The sequence below is a fragment of the Mesoplodon mirus genome (genome assembly GCF_964341445.2).
Source record: "Mesoplodon mirus genome assembly, chromosome: 4".
NCBI lineage: Eukaryota > Metazoa > Chordata > Mammalia > Artiodactyla > Ziphiidae > Mesoplodon > Mesoplodon mirus.
This window is the reverse complement of record NC_138979.1, coordinates 75,554,971-75,575,608: the sequence shown is the minus strand read 5'-3', so window position 1 is coordinate 75,575,608 and position 20,638 is coordinate 75,554,971. Positions and strand designations below refer to the sequence as shown.

Here is a 20,638-nt window from a genome sequence, read left to right as displayed (position 1 = left end):
TGCCTTGGCTGAGAATAAATCACTTGTCCCAAATCTAAGATGGTAAAATATGCAGATGACTTTGTGTGCCACCCACACAAAGATTTATGTAATCCTAATTGCTTTTAATATGAAGGTCTCATAATCTGAGCATTGGTGCATCTTACCCTTAGGCAAATGATACAAAGATTAAACTATTTTTCCCCCTGAATCATTCAAAAGGATATGAAGTGGGTCTGAAACATACTGTTCCTTTTGCATTCAAAGAGGTGTCACATTTGGGGACAAATGTGGAGCCCTATTTGGGGCAGACAGGAAGAAATAGCATCTCAAATGTCTGCTTCCTCATGAATGGTAACAGAAGAGGGGTCCTCATCTGATACAGCTGCAGGAAGCTCAGGCCTGCCTTGCCCCTGAACTTGAGCTCCTCCATCCCATGTGGTCATCATTACAGTGCCCTATTTGTCTAACCTTTACCAGAAGGAAGAGAGCTTTGGCACATACTCAGGAGAACATGGAGAGCCTGACTCTTTGTATCCTGAATTTAACTGACCAGGAACTTGTAAAAATATCAAATCCCAGTGTCAGTACCACCACCACAAGATGTGGTGGTCCTGAAGCTGGTGGGAAAAGGCTGGGCGGGGTGGGGGGGGGGCAGTTGGCCAGCAAGGAAGCAGAGCCCTAAACCACACAGCACACGAGAGGAAGAAAAATAACTCATCACCATAATGTTTTACCCATTAGTCACAGAATAACATTTCTCAGAACTTACCCCAAAACTGTGGTTGTTAATGGACTTTATAAACTTTCATCCAGAAATCACATCCCTATATGTCCATCTATTACAGTGCTAACAATAATATTTCTAAAGAGGACAAAAAGTAGGTCTCTATCTGGCATGCTCAGCCCTGTGCAAAGCAACAAGGAGAGCTGAAAGTAGACTAGTCCTCAGTCTCCATGACCCAATTCTAGATTAAGCTGGTGCCCCCTGTTTAAGCACTCAGCCTCATCACCCGGACTACCCCACGTGGAGAATGAATGGAGGAGAATGGGATTACCTTAAACCTAGACAATGAGTCGCTTAGGGAAAGTGTAGTTACTTCCCAATATCTGGAAATGTGTTGAGAAAGCTACATTTTATAAGGGCACTGGTCTCTTCTGTGTAAAACTGAAAAGTAGATGAAGAAGTACCTGCCAAATAGAAATATTTGCATCCACGTTAGTACCAGCCCAGTTTTAAATTGAAGACATATAAAAGGAAGTTAACATTCTGCCTTCTGTGGATAAACAAAGTTTCTCAAGTACTAGTTGGGAGAGAAAGCATTAGAATAATAGTGATATGTTCTCACATTAAAATGTACCCTTTTATACCTTACATTTGTACAGTATTTTCCAGATAACAAAAGGGCTGTCACACTTCCTCAACCCTTTGAAGTCAAGAAAGAACAAAGAACTGACCCCATTTTTCAGAAGTGGAAACATTCTCAAAAATGGAAACTTAGTAATGGGGCTGAGATTCAAACCCAGATTTTGAGATTTCCAGAAGTGCTTTCACCAATTTGTGCACTTACTAATTTATATTGTGTCAAGGACCACACATTGTGTACCAGCACCAAAAGGCAGCTAGTGCTCAGTATAGTACTGTTTAAAATACCTGCCTTTTTACGGCTAAATAATACTCCGTTATATATATACATACACCCCATTTTGCTTATCCATTCATCTGTTGACGTTCACTTGGATTGCTTCCACCTTTTGGCTATTGTGAATAATGCTGCCATGAATATAGATCTAGAAATATCTCTTCTAGTCCCCGCTTTCAAATCTTTTGGGGATATACCCAGAAGTGGAATTGCTGGATCATACAGTAGTTCTATGTTTTATTTTCTGAAGAATTGCCGTACCCCACAGTGGCTGCACCATTTTACACCAGCAATGCACAAAGGTTCCAATTTCTCCATATTCTCACCCAACACTTGTCATTTTCTGCTTTTTCTGATAACAGCCATCCAAATGGATGTGACGTGGTATCTCACTGTGGTTTTGATTTGTATTTCCCTAATGGTTGGTGATGTTCAGCATCTTTTCACGTGCTTACTGGCCATTTGTGTGTCTTTGGAGAAATGTCTATTAACTCTTTTGCCCACATATTAATAACTTTTAACAACTAGTTTAAAAGCTTGTAAGAATTAGAATGACATGAATTCACGAAGAGGTAAGTGGCGAGGCTGATGTGGTCTAAATGGGCTACCTACACAGGATTCATCATAGCACCTGCATCACAGGGCAATGATGCCACCTCTGCCCACTGTCCATCTGAGCCACACTCCCAAGAAAGAGGCAGAAGCTGGGAGGTGGCGGCAGTGGAAAGAGGACAGACTGAGTGTGCATTGTTGTTTAAGGCTTGGGGGAAAAAAACTACTTTTTAAAAAATATGATATATATATTTTTAAATATAATAATAGTAGTAACAGTAAAATATAATAATAGTAGTAACAGTAAAATATAATAATAGTAGTAACAGTAAAATATAATAATAGTAGTAACAGTAAAATATAATAATAGTAGTAACAGTAAAATATAATAATAGTAGTAACAGTAAAATATAATAATAGTAGTAAAGGTAAAATATAATAATAGTAGTAACAGTAAAATATAATAATAGTAGTAACAGTAAAATATAATAATAGTAGTAACAGTAAAATATAATAATAGTAGTAACAGTAAAATATAATAATAGTAGTAACAGTAAAATATAATAATAGTAGTAACAGTAAAATATAATAATAGTAGTAACAGTAAAATATAATAATAGTAGTAACGGTAAAATATAATAATAGTAGTAACGGTAAAATATAATAATAGTAGTAACGGTAAAATATAATAATAGTAGTAACAGTAAAATATAATAATAGTAGTAAAGGTAAAATATAATAATAGTAGTAACAGTAAAATATAATAATAGTAGTAACGGTAAAATATAATAATAGTAGTAACGGTAAAATATAATAATAGTAGTAAAGGTAAAATATAATAATAGTAGTAACAGTAAAATATAATAATAGTAGTAACAGTAAAATATAATAATAGTAGTAACAGTAAAATATAATAATAGTAGTAACAGTAAAATATAATAATAGTAGTAACAGTAAAATATAATAATAGTAGTAACAGTAAAATATAATAATAGTAGTAACAGTAAAATATAATAATAGTAGTAACAGTAAAATATAATAATAGTAGTAACAGTAAAATATAATAATAGTAGTAACAGTAAAATATAATAATAGTAGTAAAGGTAAAATATAATAATAGTAGTAACAGTAAAATATAATAATAGTAGTAACAGTAAAATATAATAATAGTAGTAACAGTAAAATATAATAATAGTAGTAACAGTAAAATATAATAATAGTAGTAACAGTAAAATATAATAATAGTAGTAACAGTAAAATATAATAATAGTAGTAACAGTAAAATATAATAATAGTAGTAACAGTAAAATATAATAATAGTAGTAACAGTAAAATATAATAATAGTAGTAACAGTAAAATATAATAATAGTAGTAACGGTAAAATATAATAATAGTAGTAAAGGTAAAATATAATAATAGTAGTAACGGTAAAATATAATAATAGTAGTAACAGTAAAATATAATAATAGTAGTAACAGTAAAATATAATAATAGTAGTAACAGTAAAATATAATAATAGTAGTAACAGTAAAATATAATAATAGTAGTAACAGTAAAATATAATAATAGTAGTAACAGTAAAATATAATAATAGTAGTAACAGTAAAATATAATAATAGTAGTAACGGTAAAATATAATAATAGTAGTAACGGTAAAATATAATAATAGTAGTAAAGGTAAAATATAATAATAGTAGTAACAGTAAAATATAATAATAGTAGTAACAGTAAAATATAATAATAGTAGTAACAGTAAAATATAATAATAGTAGTAACAGTAAAATATAATAATAGTAGTAACAGTAAAATATAATAATAGTAGTAACAGTAAAATATAATAATAGTAGTAACAGTAAAATATAATAATAGTAGTAACAGTAAAATATAATAATAGTAGTAACAGTAAAATATAATAATAGTAGTAACAGTAAAATATAATAATAGTAGTAAAGGTAAAATATAATAATAGTAGTAACGGTAAAATATAATAATAGTAGTAACAGTAAAATATAATAATAGTAGTAACAGTAAAATATAATAATAGTAGTAACGGTAAAATATAATAATAGTAGTAACGGTAAAATATAATAATAGTAGTAACAGTAAAATATAATAATAGTAGTAACAGTAAAATATAATAATAGTAGTAACAGTAAAATATAATAATAGTAGTAACAGTAAAATATAATAATAGTAGTAACAGTAAAATATAATAATAGTAGTAACAGTAAAATATAATAATAGTAGTAACAGTAAAATATAATAATAGTAGTAACAGTAAAATATAATAATAGTAGTAACAGTACTGTAGTAGTGGTGGTGGTGGTAGCAGTAGTAATACCCTGAGGTTTCTATGATACCTGCTCCCAGGGTCCCTGCCCAAGGGTGACCTTAGCTTAGACAAAGGTCTTCCTGATACCCTACGGTCCTGGAAAGAGGTCTAATCAGACCCTGATCACATTCAATACCAACACCACAGCAAAGGTTTGAAAAAACTTTCTGCTATAAAGCTATTTTATAAACGTATAATATAAAACAATCATGGTCATCATTTAGGAACTTTCCTACTATTGCCAGACACTGTGCTAAGTGCTAGTCGATACAGTGGTGAAAAAGCAGAAGTGGCCTCTGCTCTTATAGAACTTACCACCTGGGCGGGAGACATAAAAACAGTTAATACCCCCATGGCATGGAGGGAGGCGAGTGACAAGGGAGGTGGGAGACAGGACAGGATGACCAGCGAAGGTCTCTCTAAGGAGGTAACCTTTAAGCAGAAGGACTGAAGAATAAAATGTTCGCCTCATGCAGAGCAAGATCAAGAGCCACCCAGACTGAAGGAACAGCCCCTGCAAGAGGAAGAAAGGAGCGGAGGGAGTCCAAGCGCTCAAGGGTGGCCAGTGTGCCTGCAGCATGGCTGGCCAAGGGGAGAAGAGCAAGGTCACAGGAAGCAGGCAGACAGGGGCTAGAGTAATAGGACGCTGGCCAAGTTCCGACTTCAGGTTTCAAGAAGAATGCAGTAGGAGGATGCTGAAGGGTCCCCAGTGGGGCATGATAACTGGAGTGTGTGTTTGCTGCCTCCTCCAGATCACACTGCAGCAGGAATCCGAACCAGGGGCAGTGCAGGTTGAGTCAAGTGATGATGATGGCTTAGACTAATGATGGCAGTTTAGATGATGAGAAGGAGATGGCAGGCTTGAGCTAGATGTTAGCAGTGGACATGGCAGAACCTGCTGCTAGATGGATGTGTGAGGTGAGGGGCCAAGCTGACTTTCTACTTTAACCCGTCCACTTCATATAAGTCAATGAAATTCAACTAGTAGCTTTCATATTGTGACATTTATAAACTAACATTGGAAACAGTCTAATTTCTGTTAAGATCCTAGCTCTTTCCAAAGGGGGAAACTGATGAACCTGCCAACAGAAGAATAAGATGTACATTATTCAAAAATACTATTTCCCTTGAGGTATTACAAACTGAACCAGTATAAAAACACAGATGAAGCACCCACAAAATGATGCCACCTCATCAGACCCCCCCAACATCAGGCCACATAGAGAGTGAGGTTTGGGCACGAGGGAAAGAGCTTTGGGGTCATTCAGACCTGATTTCAAAAATCTCTAACATATGATGAAATAAACTGCCACAAAAGAGCACAAACTATAGACTCAGACCCATAAAGACTGCAGATATTGAAATTATCTAATACAGAAGATAGAGATATGAAATATGTTTAAAGAACTTTAAATAGGGAATATAAAGGGCCAAGATTTTCTAAATTGTCCCATAACATTCTAGAGGGAAAGAAAGTAGAGCTTCTAGAAATTTATGTCTGAAATAGCCAATGAACAGAAAATATATCTGAAGAAATTACCCAGAAATGCAGCATAGAAAGACAGAACAAGTGTAAAACATGAAAGGCAGGTTAAGAGAGATGGAGAATAGAATGATAAGGTCTACCAACAATGTAACTGAAGTTCCAGAAGGAGAAAAAATAGTAAGGAAGAGTCAAGATTTGATGAAATTTGTTTGAAATTTTTCCCGGATTAATGAAAGATACCTGCCCTCTGACTTTGGGATCCCAACCAACCCCAAAGGAAGAAAAATAAAGAAAACTCCCCTCCTAAACACACTGTGGTCAAGCTGCAAAACAACAAACATTGGGTTGGCCAAAAAGTTCCTTCAGTTTTTAAGTAAAAATAAAAGACACATTTTTCATTTTCACCAAGAAATATATTGAACAACCTAAACACCGTTTTGTTCCACTACCTGCTGCCATTTTTCAGGCAACTTCATAATTCCAACTTCCCAAAATTTTTTATCTTTTTGAGCAAAGAACTGTTCCAGGTGCCTTTTACAGTCTTCCAGGGAACTGAAACTTTTTCCATTAAGAGAATTTTGTAAAAACCGAAATAAATGGAAATCTAAAGGTGCAGTGTCTGGTGAACACAGCAGATGAATCAGAACTTCCCAGCCAAGCTGTAACAGTTTTTGCCTGGTCATCAAAGAAACATGTGGTCTTGCGTTGTCCTGATGGAAGATTATGCATTTTCTTTTGACTAATTCCATATGCTTTTCATCGAGTGCTGATTTCAGTTGGTCTACTTGGGAGCAGTACTTGTTGGAATCCATCATTTGGTTTTCCAGAAGGAGCTCATAATAGAGGACTCCCTTCCAATCCCACCATATACACAACATCATCTTCTTTGGATGAAGACCGACCTTTGGTGTGGTTGATGGTGGTTCATTTCGCTTGCCCCACAGTCTCTTCCATTCCACGTTATTGTACAGTATCCACTTTTCATCGCCCGTCACAATTTGTTTTAAAAACCGGAATGCTTTCGTTACATTTAAGTAGAGAATCACATATGGAAATACTGTCAAGAAGGTTTTTTTCCGCTTAACTTATGTGGAACCCAAACATCAAAGCCATTAACATAACCAGGCTGGTGCAAATGATTTTCAATGCTTGATTTGGATATTTTGAGTATGTAAGCTAACTCCCAGCATGGTATAATGTTGATTGTTCTTAATTAATGGCTCGATTTGATCACTATCGACTTCAATTGATCTACCCGACTGTGGAGCATCATCCAGTGAGAAATTTCCAGCACGAAACTTCACCAACCACTTTTGACACGTTCAATCAGTCACAGCACCTTCTCCATACATTGCACAAATATTTTTTTGTGTTTCAGTTGCTTTTTTACCTTTCTTGAAATAATAAAGCATAATATGCTGAAAATGTTGCTTTTTTCTTCCATCTTCGATATTAAAATGGCTATACAAAAATTCACGAATATTGATAAGTTTTTTTAAATGCATGCTGATATGACGGCTGTCACAATACAATCTAACAAAATTGTTTCAAATGAAGTTAAAGCCAACTAAGCGCTACTAGAGCCATTGTACGGAAAACACTGAATGACCCTTTTCACCAACCCAATACAAAAAGATGACCATGAAAGCAGCCAGAAGGGAAAGGCACATCCTCCCAATAGAAGGACAGCTTCATTGACAGCTGCCTTCTCAACAGCAACTATGGAAGCCAGGAGACAATGGAAGAACATTTTTAAAGTGCGAAAGGAAAATAACTTTCACCCTCCATCCAGCAGAACTAATTTCCAACAATGTGGGTGAAATAAAAAACATTTTAGAAAAACAAAACCTGAGTTTACTACTAGCAGATCCTCCCTAAAGTTATTTCTAAAGGATGCCTATTATCAAGGGAAAGGAAATTGACCTCAAGCAGAAATCAGTCAAGAAGGAATGGGAGGGACTTCCCTCAAGGCTCAGTCGTTAAGAATCTGCCTGCCAATGCAGGGGACATGGGTTCGAGCCCTGGTCTGGGAAGATCCCACATGCCACGGAGCAACTAAGCCCGTGTGCCACAACTACTGAGCCTGCGCTCTAGAGCCCATGAGCCACAACTACTGAGCCTGCGTGCCACAACTACTGCAGTCCACGTACCTAGAGCCTGTGCTCCACAACAAAGAGAAGCCACCGTAAATGAGAAGCCCACACACTGCAACAAAGAGTAGCCCCCGCTTGCCGCAACTAAAGAAAGCCCACACACAGCAATGAAGACCCAACACAGCCAAAAATTAAATAACTAAATGTATTTTAAAGAAAAAAAGAAGAAGAAGGAATGGGAGCAAAGAAAATGAGAAACATGTGTATAAAACCCAAGCCAATGCCGACCATACAAAACAAAAACTTGTAATTTAAGGAGATTTAAAAAAAAAATCATAACAGAACTAAGGTGCTACATAACACACAGCACAGAAATTGGGAAGGAAGTAATTTGAGTGAAGGCATTTCAAGGCCCGTATATGATTCCAGAGAAAGTTTAAAACTGATTAATTTCAGAATTAATTAGAATTAACATGCACATTAAAATGTCTAAGTTAGCCCCTAAAAAAATAGAAATATAGATATTAAATTTCAAAATAGGAGAGAGAAAAAAATGGAATTAGGGCCAGGGTGGGGGAAATCTCAATTTTTAAAAAGGCAAAAAATGAAAACAAGATGATCTGTCAATATTCATATTTAATTCTTATGATTAAAAGCATATTTGTCAAATTTCACAATTTGTTTGGAACCACAAAAGACCTCGAATAGCCAAACCCATCTTGAGACAGAAAAACAGAGCAGGAGGAATCAGGATTCCTGACTTCAGACTATATTACAAAGCTACAGTAATCGAGACAGTATGGTACTGGCACAAAAACAGAAATATAGATCAATGGAACAGGATAGAAAGCTCAGAGATAAACCCACACACATATGGTCACCTTATCTTTGATGAAGGAGGCAAGAATATACAATGGAGAAAAGACAGCTTCTTCAATAAGTGGTGCTGGGAAAACTAGACAGCTACATGTAAAAGAACGAAATTAGAACACCTGCTAACACCATACACAAAAATAAACTCAAAATGGATTAAAGACCTAAATGTAAGTCCAGACACTATAAAACTCTTAGAAGAAAACATAGGCAGAACACTCCATGACATAAATCACAGTAAAATCCTTTTTGACCCACCTCCTAGACAAATGGAAATAAAAACAAAAATAAAGAAATGGGACCTAATGAAACTTAAAATCTTTTGCACAGCAAAGGAAACCATAAACAAGATGAAAAGAATGGGAAAAACCTCAGAATGGGAGAAAATATTTGCCAAAGAAGCAACGGACAAAGGATTAATCTCCAAAATATACAAGCAGCTCATGCAGCTCAATATCAAAAAAGCAAACAACCCAATCCAAAAATGGGCAGAAGACCTAAATAGACATTTCTCCAAAGAAGATATACAGATTGCCAACAAACACATGAAAGGATGCTCAACATCACTAATCAGTAGAGAAATGCAAGTCAAAACTACAATGAGGTATCACCTCACACCAGTCAGGATGGCCATCATCAAAAAATCTACAAACAATAAATGCTGGAGAGGGTGTGGAGAAAAGGGAACCCTCTCGCACTGTTGGTGGGAATGTAAATTGATACAGCCACTATGGAGAACAGCATGGAGGTTCCTTAGAAAACTAAAAATAGAACTACCATACGACCCAGTAATCCCACTACTGGGCATATACCCTGAGAAAACCATAATTCAAAAAGAGTCATGTTCCAAAATGTTCATTGCAGCTCTATTTACAATAGCCAGGAGATGGAAGCAACCTAAGTGTCCATCATCGGATGAATGGATAAAGAAGATGTGGCACATATATACAATGGAATATTACTCAGCCATAAAAAGAAACGAAACTGAGTTATTTGTAGTGAGGTGGATGGACCTAGAGTCTGTCATACAGAGTGAAGTAAGTCAGAAAGAGAAAAACAAATACCGTATGCTAACACATATATATGCAATCTAAAAAAAAACAAAAAAAAACAAACAAACATGGCTCTGAAGAACCTAGGGGCAGGACAGGAATAAAAATGCAGACATAGAGAACGGGCTTGAGGACGGGGGGAGGCGGAAGGGTAAACTGGGACAAAGTGAGAGAGAGGCATGGACATATATACACTACCAAATGTAAAATAGATAGCTAGTGGGACGCATAGCACAGGGAGATCAGCTCAGTGCTTTGTGACCACCTAGAGGGGTGGGATAGGGAGCGTGGGAGGGAGATGCAAGAGGGAGGAGATATGGAGATATATGTATATATATAGCTGATTCACTTTGTTATACAGCAGAAACTAACACACCATTGTAAAGCAATTATACTCCAGTAAAGATGTTTTAAAAAAAAATATTCGCCAACAAGTAACTAGACTATGCTTTTGCACAAGGACAGATTTTTATTAGTGTTTTTACCAAGCATTTTTGAATATTTTAATAATATTTTTACTCAGTTATCATGTATTCTGAAGAAACACAGAGCAATTCTTTTCCTTCCGCATAGCTTACAAAAATGTTTTTCCAGGACGTTCTAATAGCCCAAACGTGGGCAACACACATGCATTAAAGAAATCACTTGCTGGAAAACATAGGTCAAAATGAACAACCGAGTATAATTCACTGTTTGAGCCTATATGCCTCTCTCCACATACATACACTCACCAAGCCTGGTCCACTAAGCAGCATTTCACAGAGCACAGTGGGCGGGGAGACAGCACTGTGAGCAGAAGTCTCTGCAATGATGGCATCCCCACAACTTTGACTTCTCAAGCACTTACCACTGAATGAAACACTCAGGGACTCCACTTAGGGGTTATTTCAGCAAAATGCACTGAGTAAATGAATACAGCTTTCTCTCTGTCAGTGGAACTTGCGAGTAGTGGTTAGAGACTCGGTTTCCAAGAAAAACACATTTGTCTTAATTTCTGCAAGACAAGGAAACCAAGCAGTCTAGGAGGGTTTGGGCCTTGGGAGCCCCCAACACACACATGGTCAGAAGCTTCCCCTCTGCCCTCCCCAGGAGCCCCCAGCCCTCAGTCTCAGGCCATTCCCAGTGGCCCCCGTGGCTACCCAGATTCAGAGGAGCAAAGAAGCATCAAAATGATTCTGTGCCTCAACAGATAATAGGCACTGGTTTAAGCAGGAAGTGAAGCCACTGCCTGGGCACAGGGAATGCAAAGGGTCTGCCGTGAAAGGGTTCCGAGTGGTCCAGAGAGGCAGGGAGAGAGACATGCCTGGATTTCGACAGACAGTGGCCTTTGGATACACATGCTGTGTGTCCCACCCCTACTGAAGGTTGCTGATCGTCAGCCTTGGAAAAGGAAACACCCACAACAGAGGATGGGTGCACTAAAAGGCATGGAATTTGTAAACCACAGCTGTTACATCCTAACAAACGTTATTCAAAGGCCCCGGACCTTCAGTTGCTACTGACAGTCACTTAACCCCCACAATAACCCTGACTTTAAAAGTCACGTGACACCAGGGGCATCTGACCAACAAGTGTGCTTGAATTTTGCCCTAAAATTGCTTTCTATACCACACAACACAGCAGAAAACACAGCCCTTTTCTATAATCCTCTGTTTGGAATTTCCCAGAGCTGAGCTACAAATAAGAATGTCATCAGAGGAGCCAGGAGCCAGCTGCTGTCAGGAACCCAGCTAAGGCCAGTCAGCCGGTCACCAGACTAGGGTTTCAAAGGTCAGAAAGACAACACCTCAGTGCCCACTCCCTTCCCACTGTCCAGCCCGAGTCCTGGACGCCTGGTCGTTCACTCCATCCTGCCAGGCCACGGCAGGAGCCGGAGGTCAGGACACCAGCCATCTCTGGCCTGGCCTCGTATAGCAGAGATCCCTGTTTAATACAGACATAATACACCCCTTGATGTCTAGAGATGGGGGTGAACAACGACCATCTATAGGATGGATTCCATTATATGGCAAAGAATCACAACCAACAGACAGGGGACATACAAAATGCCCAAGCCATTAGGAGGACCCACTGAGGACCAAGCCTTTCCAAGAAGAGTGGGACCCCTAGAAAGACATTTCCCAGGGGATGCGCTGACCAGTGGCACTCAACCCCAGGGGTGGCAAGCCAGCTTGAATCACCCCACATCCTAAAACACACAATCTGCAAAATCCTCCCAGCAACCCTTCCTGTAGCCAGAGAACCAACAAAGGTCTTCACCAGCACCTGAAAGGAAATGATTCCTCCACCCAAAGGTCACAGGGCTCCGACCATGTGCCAGCAGCGAGCAGGGCACTAGGACAGAAAGATCAGTAAGGGTCCTGCCCTCAGTAGGATTACAGTCTGGTTAAAGTGACAGGAAGTAACTGACAAACTTCATGGCCGAGTGGAGTTTTAGAGACCATCTTATCCTTTCCCCTCCCTCCTGGTGAAGGAATGGAGACTCACCTGGGGCACAAAAGCACTTAGTGACAGGAGTCCCAGTGCCCAGCCCAGCCCTCTGTCACAACCCCAGTGAGGCCCTGCCCCTCAGGAACTGAGATTCCTCCAAGTTGCCAGGTCCCTCTTCCTCTAAGAGGACACTTCTACACCTTGAACTAGAGAAGATCCAAAATGGCTGATGAATATTTGATTTTTTCTTGAAGTGTTATGTTAACATGAGGTCGTCTCTGAGGAGCTAGCTCATGGATTATCACCTTCCTGAGCCTCCACTTCGGTTTGGGGCAGGGGGAAGGGGGGCGGACATCACCCTCATTTTAAGTCCCTTTCTCTGGGGAGTCAGACCACCACCACCACCAATCACCCCCCAACTGAAATCCCAGCACTATCACTTACTAGCCAGGTGACCTTAGGCAAGTGACTATATCTCTGTGCCTCAGCTTCCTCATCAGTAAAATGGGATAATAATAGTAGCTACATTTACTATTTACTATGAGGATCAATTAAGGTAACGCTTAGAAGGGGTTTAAGAGCAATACTCGGCAGGCAGAAAAGTGCTCCTAAGGGTTAGTTTACTAAAAGTGTCTTCAAGTCTCCTCCACCAAAAACGCAAGGGAAAAGCCACCTCCCCACACTCATATCACCATCTCAAGCTCAGCCTTCTCCCACTTCTTGTCCCTGAAACATCAGCTATGCTTGACACCCTTCAGGGTCATGTGACATGCCGACCCCCTTCTCTTCTGGCCTCTCCCTCTCCCTGACCCTCCTTCTGAGCCCATGCAGTCAGCACCTGCCTAGGCCTCCCTCAACCCCAGGCCCTGCCCCCATGGGCTTCTTTTCTTTTCAGTCTCTCCTCCTTGGGTCTCAACATCAGGTTCTCAGAGCTTCTCCCTCCCTGAGCCTCCCACCCTGAGGGCTGTGCCCTCAGCTCCTCCCCACCTCCCATCTCCCAGGAGATGCCCGCGCCATGCCTCCAACTGCTGTGCTCCTTCCACTCAGCAACAGGGGTCCCCAACAGGGCCCCAAAAGGGCCAGCACTGGCCTTTCTAGATTCCTCCTCTGCTCCAGCGTCAGTCTTCCAGTGTCTCCAACGGGAAGCTACTGAAACATTCTGAAGTCACTGTGTTTAGACTGCATCATAGTTTCCCCCTCCCAGAGTCAGTTTCTTTAGTGGCATCACCACTGTCCCAACCCAAGCTTTGGAATCATCCGGATTTTCCTCCTTGCTTGCTAGCTTTCCTGTCTATAAAGTTCTGCTTGTATTACCACTGCAAACTGTCTGGCACCTAACTTTTCAAAATTGGAACACTCAACTGACTTCCTAAATGGAGATCATAAAACAGGTAATTCTCACAGACGCTTTCATTTGCTGTGTAAACAGAAGGGGGGGGCAAAATAAAGGGCCTTCTCTGAGTCTACTCAAAATTTCACAAGGGGCCCAGCAGTCTGCTCTGATGAACACAAGGTCTCATCTAATCCTTATGAGGCAGGTCAAGACCTTATTTTATAGATGAGGGAACTTCAAGGTAAAGGATGAGAGGAGTAACAGAACTGGGTCGTGTCTGACTTTCTTCTTCCTTTCTCCTATACTCCAAGCTGAAATGACAGCAACTGATGGTCTGGTGGAACCTAAGACGGTCTTCAGTATCAGGGAAATTAAAAATACATACAGACTCAGAGAGAGAGAGAGAGAGAATGTGTGGGTGGCCCTGGGGTATGTTTTGAATTATTGAGGGTACCCCCGCCCAGACACACCAATATTGAGGAACCTCATCTAGATACAGAAGCAACTCCCACAGGAACGCCATGTGCCCTTTCCCTACCTTTTAGTGCTAGAACTAAGTGGGGACCGGGACACAGCCTTACCTGAAAGCACAATTCTCAGTTTCACGCTTCCTTGCTAAAAGAAAAAGGATTCCCACGTAGGCATGGTTGGCTGAAACCCTTTTTGGAAATGGGCTATCAAAGCTCAGGCATCGATTCAGCTATGTAAAACTCCCATCCATTAGAATCTAGCACATGTGGAAATGATTAATGTGCAACTGCTGTGTGTCATCTGGGCCATCAGCAACCATGAAAGCCACAGCAAACGCCGACATAAATACAGGAAAATCCTGAAACCGTTTAGGCCAACTACACTTTTCCAGAAGATGAAATTACCATTACTTTTCCCATTAAAACAGTAAAGCTGGGTAGAATAAGCACAGCTCTAAGGCACTAGTTGGGAGGAACTTTCTGACTCATGGTACCACTCTGAGGGGGAGGGGAATGGAGGAAGCTAAACTGAGCAGCTTTGTGTGTAGACCAGCTAAGTGTTTAGAATATATGAGGTATTTCTGTACAGTAAGTCCCGAAGTGGGCAAAGTCTTCTCCGTTTTGCAGGTGAGGAAGGTGATAGCAAAAGAGCAAGTCACTTTTTCTTCTTGCCCCAGTTCTCAAACAATAAACTGGCAACAGCACTCACTATTAACCAACTTTCCAGAAAGGACCACAGAAAAATAAAAAACGAAATAGTACTTCTCCCTCTAAAACTAGAGACAAAACCCTTTCTCAATCTCTAGACCAATGAAAACTTTGACGAGGAATGTAAGTAATTCATACAAGTGGCAGTGGCCACCTTCTCTCCTTAACTCCCTCACTTGAAATCGGGAAAAACAACTCAAAGTCACAGGTTTTGAATGCAGGTCACAATAACAAGTAATCCGCCGCCGTTGGCTTCTAATAAAAGGCAGAGGAGCCTCTGTAAGACTGAGTTTTTCCTTAGAGATGAGTGGTGGGAGAAAGTGGCCAATCTGCGGTTTGACTGCACGTGGGCGCAGGGCTGTAGCGAGGCCCGGACTGGACGTGAGCACCCAGCCAAGGGGCCCTACGTGCCTCGGGTCCCCGGGGGAACAAAGGAAAGATGCAGGAGGGAAAGAGGCACTTTCTCAGCATCAAAGGCCCCTATGCCTGCTCCCATCCAAATACTCCTTCCTTTGCAGGACTGCTGGAAACTCTTTCGGGGATCTGTCCCACGTGCTTTCAAATTCAGAAGTCTCACGGTTTCGCCCGGTTCTCCGGAGAGGGGGCAGGCATGGGACGAGAGGGAGGTGGCGGGCTCCCGGGCGCGCCCGCAAACCCAGGCTCCCCTGTTGGCCTGCAGGGCCCGGGGCGGCACGCCCGCCGCGCACCAGGCCGGGGGCCAGAACTGGCAGTCCCCGAACAGGGGCAACAGGGGCACCCGCCGTCCCCCGAGCTGCTTTACCGAACCCTCCCCACCGTGCGCTTCCCATTTCACAGACAAGACCACCAAGGCTAAGGGAAGGCAGGGAGCTCGCCAGGCCAGGCCATCGGGTCCCGGCTGCCGGGGGCCCTATGAACGGCAGGGAGGGCGGTGACCGAGACCCCTAGGGGGTTGCCCCTCCCGGGGCTGGTCTCGCCCCTGACATCTCGGGCCGCCCACTATCTCGTTCCCTGGCGGCAACAGGTGCGCGGCTCGCGGCGCCCTGGCGCCGATTCCGGGGAAAGTTTCCCTGGCCGCGGCGCGCTGTTTACAGTCTCGTTTTGCAGCGCGGGGGCCCGGAGCGTTCAGGCCAGCCCAGCCATTGAAACCCGACACGTGGGGTGGGGCCCGCGCGGCAGACCGCGAGGGAAGCGGGCAGGCTCCGGGCCGGCCTGGCCGCAGCTCCCCTTACCTGCAGTACTGCCCGCGGCCTCCGCCTCCATGCTCCCGCTTTCTGGGCGCCCAGCCCCGCCCCGCCCCGCCCCGGCCCCCTCCTCCAGGAACGCCCCCGCACCAGCACCGCGGCTTCCCAGCCCGCGCCCCGGTGTTTTCCCTGCCCCCCCTCCCCCCGCCACCAGCGCCAGGCCACCGCCCTGCGGTCGTCGCTAGCGACCCCTGCTCCCTGTAGACAGTTTCCAAAGCGAGCTCACCACTTCCGATGAGTAGTGAGTAGTTAGTATTTCTCTTACTACTCCTGTTGGAAGAGAAACCATTCGCAGCCCCACGCCCTCGCCAGAGCCCCTCGGCCTGGCACCCCACTCTCTACGCCCCTTCCCACTTCCTTCTATGATTTCTGTTTCTATGGGCAAGAGTCGCTTGTATAATCCCTTTCCGAAAACGTATACAGTTGAAAACTAGCTCAAAGACAATGAATAGCCCCCATAATGCAGGGCCCCCAGTAATCTATTCTGCCCATTTTTTCAGTCTTTTCCGTTTTTTTCCTAACAACTGTAAAGTGCTTTTTCTGATAACTAATACCTTTTTTTTATTAAATGTTCAAGCTTTTACTCACTTGAAGTAGCAAAATTCAATGAGAAGCAATTGTTTCTCTACTATTTCTTTTTGGCCTGTTTCAAGGTGTTTTTTACAGGGGAGAGGGGGAGCAGGGGTAGTTTTAAAATGCCAATGTCCTTGGAACCCAAAGGCCTGTCAGCTGGCACCTACCCTCTTTGGTTGGCAGCTCTGAAGTTTGCCCTTCTGGACCGGCTCCCTCAGAGCTGCATCCTCAGCCCTTCTGATTCTCTGCCCCCAGGATGGGTGTAGAATTCATTTGCCTGCTCCCTCTCTGTACCCCAGGACACAGTGGCTCAGGGGAGCCTCTCAGCTACTCCCCACCATGCAACCTCACCTTTGAAGCAACCCACCTGAGGAAGACCAGGACACCCCCAAGCAGAGGAAGAAAAATGGTCCCAGTTTCACTTCCATGGCACATTGCTGCAGTATTTACTGTGTCCGGAGCTGGAGGCTCCCCTTAGAGCTGAAACAGGGAAGCGGGCAGGGCACAGCATTTGAAAGAATGACATAGCCTGAGGACATGACATAAACTGATTAGAACCAAATGGGCCCAAGATGGCAGACAGGTCCACTTCCACCAGAACCTGAGGCTCAGTATACACTCACTGTAACACATCTGCAAGCTAAATGACACATCCACAGGTGCCATGACAGTTCCAAGGCCTACCATGGAGTGTGTTTGCCTATGGAGTGTGTTTCCCTCTGCCTATGGAGTGTGTTTCTCTCTAAATAAGTCCACTTCTTACCTATCACTTTGTCTCTCACTGAATTCTTTCCACGATGAGACATTAAGAACCTGAGCTTCATTAAGTACTGAAACCAGGGGTGTGATCTCAGTTGGAAGACCATGGGTTTCGGCCGGGTTTGAGTCCTGGCCACGTGGGTTCAAGTTCCAATCTGAGGTGCATGTTTTCAGAGCCACCCTTAGTCATCTCTTGGAAGTGTGAGATTTCATTTTCTACAGTGATAAAAACACAGAGCTCCTTGGGTAATAGCATTCCAGACACTTAACTCCTCCAAACACCTTATTTTCATTCAACACATATTTGTTAGCTTCCTACTATGTGCCCTATATGTTCTAGATTCTAGGGATTCAGCAGTGAACAAAATGGACAAAACCTTGCCTTCATGGAGGTTACTTTCTGGGCAGGAGTGGGCAGGAGATAAAGAGAACATAATAGTATGTTAAATAACAGCTAAGGAAAAAAATAAAACAGAGAAACGGGATGGGAGGAGGCTTTTATAATTTTAAATAAAGTGTTAATTGTAAGCCTTGTTGAAAGGATGACATTTGAGGAAAAACATGAAGAAAATGAAAAGGCTAAACATGTGGGAAGGGAAAATGGCCAAGGCTACAGCAAGTACAAAGGTCCTGAGGTGGAAGGAAATCTCTTTTTTGGCCCCTGTGCCTTTTTGGAGCCCCTGGTAATCGAGGGTGCTACTTAAGCTGTTGGCACATAGGGCTAAAGATTTATTAATCTCTGCTGCAAAACATATTGTTCAAAGGCCTTGATACATTTTTTTAAATTACTCACACAGTACATGAATACATGTTCCTTTTAAAAAAAGAAAGAAACAGCAATATACTGAAAAGTTCCTTGCTTCTCAGCTGCTTATTCAATTCCTGTCCCAAAGTCAGAACTTAGTCAAATACTTCCTCTTTTCCTTTATAGTTTCTGAGCTTTCTTTCTTACTTGGGTAGGCTGAAACCACCCCCAAATTAGAAATAAACCCTTCTACTTTTGCTTTCAGTGTTTGTACTGTTCTGGTCTTTAGATTTGGATTTAAATCCAACTAGATGGACTTCCCTGGGGGTCCAGTGGTTAAGACTCTTCGTTTCCATTGAAGGGGGTGCGGGCTTGATCCCTGGCCGGGGAACAAAAATCCCACACGCCACATGGCGTGGCCAACAAATAAAAATAAATCCAAATAGAATTTATTTATGTATACTGCATAAGGAATAGATCTCACTATAGCCAATTATCCCCACACCATCAAATGGTCCATTCTTTCCTCCATTAATTTGAGTTACTTCCTTAACCATATTTTAAATCCTTATATACATTATGGCTCTTGTTTTATTGCCCTATTCCTACAATACCACACTATTTGAATTACCACAGCTTCATCATATATTTGGAAATATAGGAGGACATACCACCCTCATCAAATATTGGAACCAACTAATTAAGGATATTGAGGTTTCACTGAGATTGTTTCTAGTTTTAAACATTAATTTGCAGAATATTTACATCTTTAAAGTTTTGAGTCCCCTCCCATCAAAGAACATAGCACACCTTGGTTTAGTCAGGTCTTTTCTTTTTTCTTTTTTTCTTTTTTCTTTTTTTTTAAACATCTTTATTGGGGTACAATTGCTTTACAATGTTGTGTTAGTTTCTGCTGTATAACAAAGTGAATCAGCTATATGTATACATATATCCCCATATCCCCTCCGTCTTGCACCACCCTCCCATCCTCCCCATCCCACCCCTCTAGGTGGTCAAAAAGCACCGAGCTGATCTCCTTGTGCTATGCAGCTGCCTCCCACTAGCTATCTATTTTACATTTGGTAGTGTATATATGTCAATGCTACTCTCTCACTTCGTCCCAGCTTACCCTTCCCCCTGCCACCATGTCCTCAATTCCATTTTGTACATCTGCATCTTTATTCCTGTCCTAACCCTAGGTTCATCACAACCATTTTGTTTAGATTCCATATATATGTGTTAGCATACGGTATTTGTTTTCCTCTTTCTGAATTACTTCACTCTGTATGACAGACTCTAGGTCCATTCACCTCATTACAAATAACTCAATTTCATTTCTTTTTATGGCTGAGTAAATATTCCATTGCATATATGTGCCACCTCTTCTTTATCCATTCATCTGTCGATGGACATTTAGGCTGTGTCCATGTCCTGGCTATTGTAAATAGAGCTGCAATGAACATTGTGGTACATGTCTCTTTTTGAATTATGGTTCTGTCAGGGTATATGAACAGTAGTAGGATTGCTGGGTCATATGGTAGTTCTATTTTTAGTTTTTTAAGGAACCTCCGTACTGTTCTCCATAGTGGCTGTATCAGTTTACGTTCCCACCACAGCGCAAGAGGGTTCCCTTTTCTCCACACCCTTTCCAGCATTTATTGTTTGTAGTTTTTTTTTTTCAGGGTGTCCACCTTTTATTTTATTTTATTTTTTTAACATCTTTATTGGAGTATAATTGCTTTACAATGGTGTGTTAGTTTCTGTTTTATAGCATAGTGAATCAGCTATACATATACATATATCCCCATATCTCCTCCCTCTTGAGTCTCTCTCCCACCCTCCCTATCCCACCCATCTAGGTGGTCACAAAGCACTGAGGTGATCTCCCTGTGCTATGCGGCTGCTTCCCACTAGCTATCTATTTTACATTTGGTAGTGTATGTATGTTCATGCCACTCTCTCACTTCATCCCAACTTACCCTTCCCCCTCCCCATGTCCTCAAGGCCATTCTCTACGTCTGCATATTTATTCCTGTCTGCCCCTAGGTTTTTCAGAACCATTTTTTTTTAGATTGCATATATATGTGTTAGCATACGGTATTTGTTTTTCTTTTTCTGACTCACTTCACTCTGTATGACAGAATCTATGTCCATCCACCTCACTACAAATAACTCAATTTCGTTTCTTTTTATGGCTGAGTAATATTCCATTGTATATATGTGCCACATCTTTTCTTTCTTTTTTTTTTTTAATGGCTGCATTGGGTCTTCGCTGCTGCATGTGGGCTTTCTCTAATTGCAGCAAGTGGGGGCTACTCTTTGTTGTGGTGCACAGGCTTCTCATTGCAGTGGCTTTTCTTGTTGTGGAGCACGGGCGCTAGGTGTG

The 20,638-nt window shown here is 41.6% G+C and overlaps 1 protein-coding gene across 1 annotated transcript in view; it reads right to left on the bottom strand.

The window, feature by feature from the left end:
• The window catches only part of LOC309802504 (protein FAM169B-like), a gene marked incomplete at its 3' end in the record, with an annotated part of 84,909 nt that extends 68,696 nt beyond the window's left edge, over nt 1–16,213 (bottom strand). The window contains 1 exon segment of the mRNA XM_082618106.1: nt 16,164–16,213. Coding sequence (XP_082474232.1) covers nt 16,164–16,194 — 31 coding nt within the window. The 5' untranslated portion in view covers nt 16,195–16,213.
• Nucleotides 16,214–20,638: the final 4,425 nt, after the last annotated feature.